Source organism: Clarias gariepinus, chromosome 9 (assembly GCF_024256425.1).
Source record: "Clarias gariepinus isolate MV-2021 ecotype Netherlands chromosome 9, CGAR_prim_01v2, whole genome shotgun sequence".
In the NCBI taxonomy this organism is placed as follows: Eukaryota; Metazoa; Chordata; class Actinopteri; order Siluriformes; family Clariidae; genus Clarias; species Clarias gariepinus.
The window spans coordinates 943,873-951,521 of record NC_071108.1 but is presented as its reverse complement, the minus strand read 5'-3'; the positions used below and the strand labels follow the sequence as shown (position 1 = coordinate 951,521).

The 7,649-nt window shown below is 41.0% G+C and overlaps 1 protein-coding gene across 1 annotated transcript; it reads left to right on the top strand.

The window, feature by feature from the left end:
* Nucleotides 1-1,008: 1,008 nt before the first annotated feature.
* Nucleotides 1,009-7,034, top strand: LOC128530044 (low-density lipoprotein receptor-related protein 8-like). Its single transcript, XM_053503746.1, has 9 exons — nt 1,009-1,069; nt 1,230-1,370; nt 1,451-1,570; nt 4,660-4,785; nt 4,972-5,137; nt 5,231-5,446; nt 5,541-5,586; nt 5,925-6,083; nt 6,864-7,034. The coding sequence occupies exons 1-9, from the start codon at nt 1,009-1,011 to the stop codon at nt 7,032-7,034; spliced, it is 1,206 nt and encodes a 401-aa protein (XP_053359721.1).
* Nucleotides 7,035-7,649: the final 615 nt, after the last annotated feature.

Genomic DNA, 7,649 nt, shown 5'->3' with positions numbered 1-7,649 from the left:
GATTCCGGCAAACGTGAGGCTTCATTTGGACACGCCACCTTCTGTTCTGTCTCATCACTTATATAAACATTTTACTGTATATTATACTGTGTGGTATTTTATTATAAATTTATATATACATATTTCATAAAATCAGTTATACATTGTAAATTAAATGCAGTTATGTCTATATACATAATTTATATAAACATTTATATAAATGCAGTTATGTATCAGGGGATTTATTTAAATAAATGCAGTTACATAACTGCATTTAATTTACAATTTATAACTGATTACAGTTAACCTCTTCTTCTACATGAATATATTTTCTTATCTTATAAGAAAACACAAACATAAGTAAAGTAGAATGTAATATGATAATTCTGTTATTTGTCACATGGACCCTACAGCGCAGTCAGATAATTTTTTTCCCCTGCATGTCTCAGTTATGACGGTGAGGTCAGAGCACAGGGTCGGCCAGGATACAGCGCCCCCTGGAGCAGATATAGGGGATAAGGGTATTGCTCTAGGGCTCAACAGTGACAGCTTAGCGGTGCTGGGGCTCAAACCCACAGCCTTACGATCATTAACCCAGCGCCTTAACTGTTTGAGCCACAATTGCTCTATTAATGGTACATTATTGTATACATGAGAAACCCAGTACACATTTAGAGCTCATTGAGTTGAACAACTTTCACTTAACTCAACAGGAAGTCCGTTATTTTGGGTCGTTTGCACCCAATGGAATTTATGCGATCGCCACCAAACCGGGCCTGTGTGATCGCAAGACATTGAGGAAGGAAAATTGTGGAGCCATTTTTAATTTCTGAAAAGGGTCACCTGTGATGATGCCGTACTGTACACTTATGCTGTAAAGTGTTTAATAATGTTGAGTGGCATCACGTTGAGTGACATCATAGTGTGATGCATGTTTTTTTTTTTGTTTTGTTTTTTTTTAAAAGGTCTTGATATAAAATTCCCCCTTTTCCTAAAATTGTCATAATGGTATTGGTATGTGCCCTGTAAATGGATGTGTCCACTGTGCCCGCTGTCTTTCTGGTGCACACAGGCGGGGTGATGGTGCAAGGTGCTTGGACCCGCTCATCGCTGCTTGCAACTATATTTTGATTTGATCTGTTATTTGTGATCTAATGTTTAATGTTAAATACAGTATAAAATAGAGTTTTATGTACAGGTGTGTAAATAAAGTTGTAATATAGCGCACTGAACAGCTGATGGTGTTGCAGGTGTGGGGCAGACGGGGGCAGACGTGGGGCAGACGTGCCACAGCTTTGAGTTCAGGTGCTCTAATGGAGTGTGTGTGCATAAGCAGTGGAGGTGTGATCATTCTGCGGACTGTATAGATGGCAGCGACGAGGAGAACTGCGGTAAGGAAGCGCTCTGGTACTGGTACTGGTCCAGGTTCAGAATGGGTAAATGAACACGGCGTCACCTTTATGTGTTTCAGAGCAGGACGAGTGTGAGGTGAATAACGGCGGCTGTTCTCATTACTGTGTGGATCTGCCTCACGGGTTTATGTGTGAATGTCCACCTGACATGAGACTGGTGCTTGACACACACTGTGAAGGTATATGTATATATATATATACACACACACACACACTGAACACACACTGAACACACTCATACCTTCTTTGTATTTTTTTTTGTTTATGATTTTTTAAAGAATTTTACATCCACTAGATGGCGCTTTGCTTCTATACTTAGGATGAGATGAGCCACTCTGATGCTACTAATAATAACATATAAAATATCAATACAGTGCGTACAGAGTGTTTATAGATAATAAAACTAATCAGAAACTTCTAACCTCATCTGTTATATTGAACTTTCAGCTGAATAACACACATGATGTTATATCATCTCTATCTGTTTCACCCAGATGAGGATGGGTTCCCTGTTGAGTCTGGTTCCTCTCAAGGTTTCTTCCTATTACCATCTCAGGGAGTTTTTCCCTCAGCACCGTCACCCTTGGCTCGTTCATCAGGGACTATCTCATGATTATCTAGACAAATTTCTTTCACACATACACACTTCATAAATTTTACATACATAAATTTTCTTTCTAAGTGCTATATAAATAAAATTGAATAGAATTGAATAGAATCTCTGATCAACACACCAGACTGAGGGAAACCATTTCCTTTTATATTCTGTATGGAAAATAACATGCAATTTAAATCCTACTGCTTTCCTTTATTGATTCTAATTATTTTTTTAGAATATACATGTTTAATCATAAACACACTCTGTGTAATGCAAAACTAAATGACAACCTTTTTGAGTAATTCAGTTTAAAAAGTGAAACTAGTATTATACAGATTCACTACACACAGACTGATGTATTTCAAGTGTTTGTTTATTTATTTATTTTGATGTTTATGGCTTACAGCTAATGAAAACCCAAGATCAAATCTCAGAAAGTTAGAATATTACTTAAGACCAATAAAAAAACAATTTTATCACAGAAATGTTGGACATGAAGACTCAGTACTTGGGCGGGGCTCCTTGTGCATGAATTATTGCTGCAGTAGGGCGTGGCATGGAGACGATCAGTCTGTGGCACTGCTGAGGTCTGACTGTATGGAAGCCCGGGTTGCTCTGTTAACGGCCTTCAGCTCCTCTGTGTTGTTGGGTCTGGTGCCTCACATCCTCCTCTTCACAATACTCTAGAGATTCTCTACAGGGTTCAGGTCGGGTGAGTTTGCAGGTCCATCAAGCACAGGGACACCATGGTCCTTAAACCAGGTATTAGTACTTTTGGCAGTGTGGACAGTGTGCCAAGTCCAGCTGGAGAATGAAATCAGCATCTCCATGAAGCTGGTGAGCAGAGGTAGGCATGGAGCTGCGCTGATCTTGGACCTGATGAAACACAGTGGACCGACACCAGCAGATGACGCGGCTCCCCAAACCACCACTGGACGACTGCGGACGTCACACTGGACCTCAAACAGCTTGGACTCTGTGTCTCTGCTCTCTCCCTCCAGACTCTGGGACCCTGATTTCAAAATTAAATGGAAAACTTACTTTCATCTGAAAAGAGGACTTTGGTCCACTGAGCAACCGTCCAGTCCTTTTTGTCCTTAGTTCAGATAAGACACCTTTGACGGTGTCCCTGGTTCAAGAGTGGCTTGACACGAGGAATGAGACAGTTGAAGCCCATGTCCTGGATACGTGTGTGTGTGTGTGTGTGTGTGTGTGTGTGTGTGGTGGTTCTTGAAGCACTGACTCCAGCTGCTGGCCACTCCTTGTGAATCTCCAACAAATTCTTGAATGAGCTTCGTTTCACACTCCATTAAAGGCTGCGGTTCTCCCTGTTGCTGTTTGTTCCATCAATGTGCCTGGATACAACCCTCTGTGAACAGCCAGCTTCTTTAGCAGTGACCTTTTGTGGCCCATTAAACCAGACTGAGAGACCATTTAAAGGCTCAGGAAACCTTTGCAGGCGTTTTGGGTTAATTAGCTGATTATAGTGTAACACCATGAGTTCCCAATATTATATATATATACTTTTTTTACAATATTCAAATTTTCTGAGATATTGAATTTTGGAATTTTGTTAGCTGTAAGCCATAATCATCAAAATTAATAGAAATGAACACTTGAAATATATCAGTCTGTGTGTAATGAATCTGTATAATGAATTTCTCTTTTTGAATTGAATTACTGAAATAAATCAACTTATCAACGATATTCTACTTTACTGAGATGCCCCTGAATTTATTGTAAATGACCTCGTAAAGCACATGGAGTACCTTCATGATCCACCAGAGGGCAGAGACCTGCATTTCAGGAAACGATCATATTAATAACTAAAATTAGCTAACATTGATGTTTACTGGTGTGTGTGTGTGTTTGTGTGTGTGTTTGGTCCACATAAATAAAATAAAACAAAATAAAGATTTTGTGTCAAGATGCAGGTCAAAGTGCTTTCCAATGTAAGCCAAAAGTAAGAGTAACATTAAGTAGTACAGTAAGTCCCCGACAAACATTCAAGTTGCGAACTTTAGCAAATATGGACGGACCTCGTATGACGAACATTCATGAATGTGAACAAATCCTGGAAGTAGTAGTATTAATAGTAAATATATCTATTTTAAATAGTTTATTTTGAGTTGCCCTGTACTAAATCACCATTTTAATGTAATTGTAAACATTTACCTAAAAATAGTAAAAATAGTTTATTTATAGCATTTTGTGTGTGCGTGTGTGTGTTTACAATACATTGTATTTGTTTCAATGGTGTTTTAAACTCACTTTGTCTGACTTATGGACGAATCCAACATTATAAGCGTACTCCCGAAACAGAGCATGTTTGAAAGTCGAGGACTTACTGTAATAAAAATAATAATAATAAAAATAAAATTATTATAAACCACAATGTGTAGCTTAAATGTTTAAGGTAAAACATTTACTGTATATTTTGCACTTAACCTGGATTCTTATTCTTTTATATATACATACATTTATTTATAAAGTAAATAAAGTTAATAAATTATAATACGAGGTAGCTATTCACCTGCAAACGAACACACTAACCACCAGGTGGCACTGTAAAGATTTATCGTACCCTGGTAATATGACGGTGATGGGAACAGCCGAAAGACCAACTGTGTGTGTGTGTGTGTGTGTGTGTGTGTGTGTGTGTGATTTCAGAGCTGGACCCGTGTCTAGATGCAGATGTGTGTGACCAACTGTGTGTTCATTCTAACGGTTCTTTTACCTGCGAGTGTCGTCATGGGTACGTGAAGAGCTCAGAGAATGGGCGGTGCTTCGCTGCAGGTCAGGTCCTTCAGTATTATGAGGTTTAATCTTCTTCTCAGGGTGAAGATAATAATTAGAAGATCTGTTTAAAATCTGGAGAACAAAATAATGCTGTGTCATTTACTCTGGGTTCCACTAGAGGGCACTGCAGCCATAGATTCCTTAATAATGAACATGTGTGTGTGTGTGTGTGTGTGTGTTCAGATGATGCAGCAGCGGTGATCTTCAGCAGTAGTGAGGGGATCATGTGGATGAAGCCTGATGGCTCTGGGCTGAGAAACATCATCAACACAACAGGAACATCTGGAGCGCTGACCTCCCTCTCTGATGATAACACACTGTACTGGACTCAACACACACACATTTACAAGTAACGCGCAGACACACACACACATCTACAGGTAATGCACATGAGCATGTCTGCAGGTCACTGAACAGTGTGTGTGTGTGTTTGTGTTCTCAGGCTGGTTCTGGATGCAGGGCCTCTGGACCCGACGGTGATGTTCTCGGGGGTCAGTGGGATTGTGAGTTTGTCTGTGGACTGGATTAACAGGGTTCTGTACTGGACCAGTACGAGTAGCAGAGCCGTCCATGCCGCAGCGCTAAACGGAACCGAACACTTCGTTCTGATCTCGGGTCTGCAGTCGCCCGGTGCGGTGGCCGTGCAGTCGTTAGCCGGGTCGGTTCTGTGCGGGTTCCAAATGCGGTTATTAGTGCTGAAAAAACTGGGCTTGGGTCTAACTGCAGCGTGACGCTCTCTCACTCTCTCTCAGCTTCCTCTTCTGGACCGACACCGGAGATTCTCCCAGAACCATAACTGCACCTAAGGAAATTAATCTCTAAAACCTCTAATAAGTGTCGTCTCTGCTCCTTTAAAGCGCTAGGGGACTCCCAGACGTCATTTTGTCTCAGAGCTCTTTTCCACTGTACATAATTGTAAATATCTGGTGCACGTTAGTGTCTGTTTTTTGTATGTTCGTATCTTCAGAAATTCGTACGTTGAATGTTCATAAGTTGGGGACTACCTCTGTATTTGTCTTATTGTTTACTGATGAAGTTCTAATTATAATAATCAACGAGCACGCCGTAAGGTGTGTATATTACGATTTATCAGTGAACACGGGGCTGTGAGTGGTGTGTGTTGTGAACACTGAGAGGCTGTGTGTTATCGAGCAGACGAGCCGCGCGGCCTGCTGTACTGGGCCGACTCCAGCCTGAGGACCGTCTCCAGGGTGACGTACGACGGCCTGCACAGGAAGACGGTTCTGGAGTCGAACAGCCATCTGGACCAGCCGTTTGGTCTTGCGGTGTTTGAGGTGAGTGTGTTCAGGGCGTGTGCTGCTGTGTGAGGAAACCATGCACGCACGCACACACACACACACGCGCACACACACATACGCGCTTGCTTACTCACTTCCTGTTAGACTTGACATCTGGTTTAGGAAGCAACAGGAAATCGAGTGGTGATATTGAAACCTGCAGCTTTCAAGTTGTATTATTTTTCAAATGTACTTTTAAAATTATTATTATTATTATAATATCATGATCTTGAAAAGCATTCCCAGTATTAATATGTACACACACACACACACACACACACACACACACACAGCCTACCTAGTCCAAAAAGATTCTCATCTGAGTCCTGGAACATGTCCACTCGATTAGGTAAGAATGAAACCCTCCATAGATGTGATCCTCTGGTGGTTCAGTACATTCAGGTGGTCAGCTGACTTCATTTTATTGCCCCATAACGTTACTGAGTCTAGACCTGAGTAACTGATCAACCCCAGATCATAACACTGTCTCCAGAGGCTTGTACAGTGGACACTATGCATGATGGGAGCATCGCTTCATGTCCCTCCCTACTCACCCTGACACGCCCATCACTCTGGAATAGGGACTCAATCAGGACTCATCAGGTCACATGACCTTTTTCCACTAGCATTCTACAAATAATGTAAATAGTAAATTAGATCAGTTGTGTGTTTTCTTGCCTTCCCTTCCTTGTGTTTATGCCTTCATTTAAATTTTTTTCCAAAACTAAACAGGTGTGACGGGTGTCTGTGTGTGTGTGTGTGTGTGTGTGTGTGTAGGATGCTGTGTACTGGAGTGACCGGGCTACAGGAGTGATCTGCAGCGCTGATAAACACAACGGTAAACTGCTGAAGGTCACCCATCTCTCTGAAGCGAGTTCCCCGGCGGGATTAGTCCTGTACCACCCGCTCCTGCAGCCCACAGGTGAGCGCCACGCTGCGTTACCTTAAAGCACCATACACGTGTGAACGCCACATTCTGCCACATTTGGCTTTAAAGGGCTCCGAGACGTGGATTTAAATCCGTCCTGTAAGTGATCTCTTACCCTCCTGTGCGAACTCTGAGCTAACGCAACATCCTCATCATCCTTAAGTTCTGTCCCTGTAAATGAGGGGAAAAGAGTTCCAGGCAGGGTTTTTTTTCTTTTTTTATTTATATGACTTAATTTAAATAAAAATATTTTAAACATATAAATGTTAATGAAATGAATAGATATTGTGAAACATTAGCGTGATGCATGAGATGGCTCAGTTCTAGATTAAGATCTAATCACTGTCACCTAAATCTTTTGAAATGAGTTGAGATTTATGACTTGGCATTAAAACAAAAATTAAGGGGTTGTGACTCGACTAATGTCTTGGGGCTGTCACCGTCAGTAATGTTAATATGATATTATTACATACCTGGACAGTTACCCATATAACTTGTGCAATACCTTTTCCTTTTTATTCTTTTTCTTTCCTTGCGGCATCTGAAACCAAGAATAAGCAATTACCCTCTGGGGTTAATAAAGTTCTTTGAATCTTACACTGTAACCGTGAATGTTTATACTGTAAATATTTTTA

Coding starts and splice junctions, on each gene's coding strand:
- LOC128530044 (XM_053503746.1), top strand. CDS start 1,009: ATGGATGTGTCCACTGTGCCCGCTGTCTTTCTGGTGCACACAGGCGGG. Junction 1,070..1,229: donor AGGCGGGGTGATGGTGCAAG/GTGCTTGGACCC, acceptor ATGGTGTTGCAG/GTGTGGGGCAGACGGGGGCA. Junction 1,571..4,659: donor GCTTGACACACACTGTGAAG/GTATATGTATAT, acceptor GTGTGATTTCAG/AGCTGGACCCGTGTCTAGAT.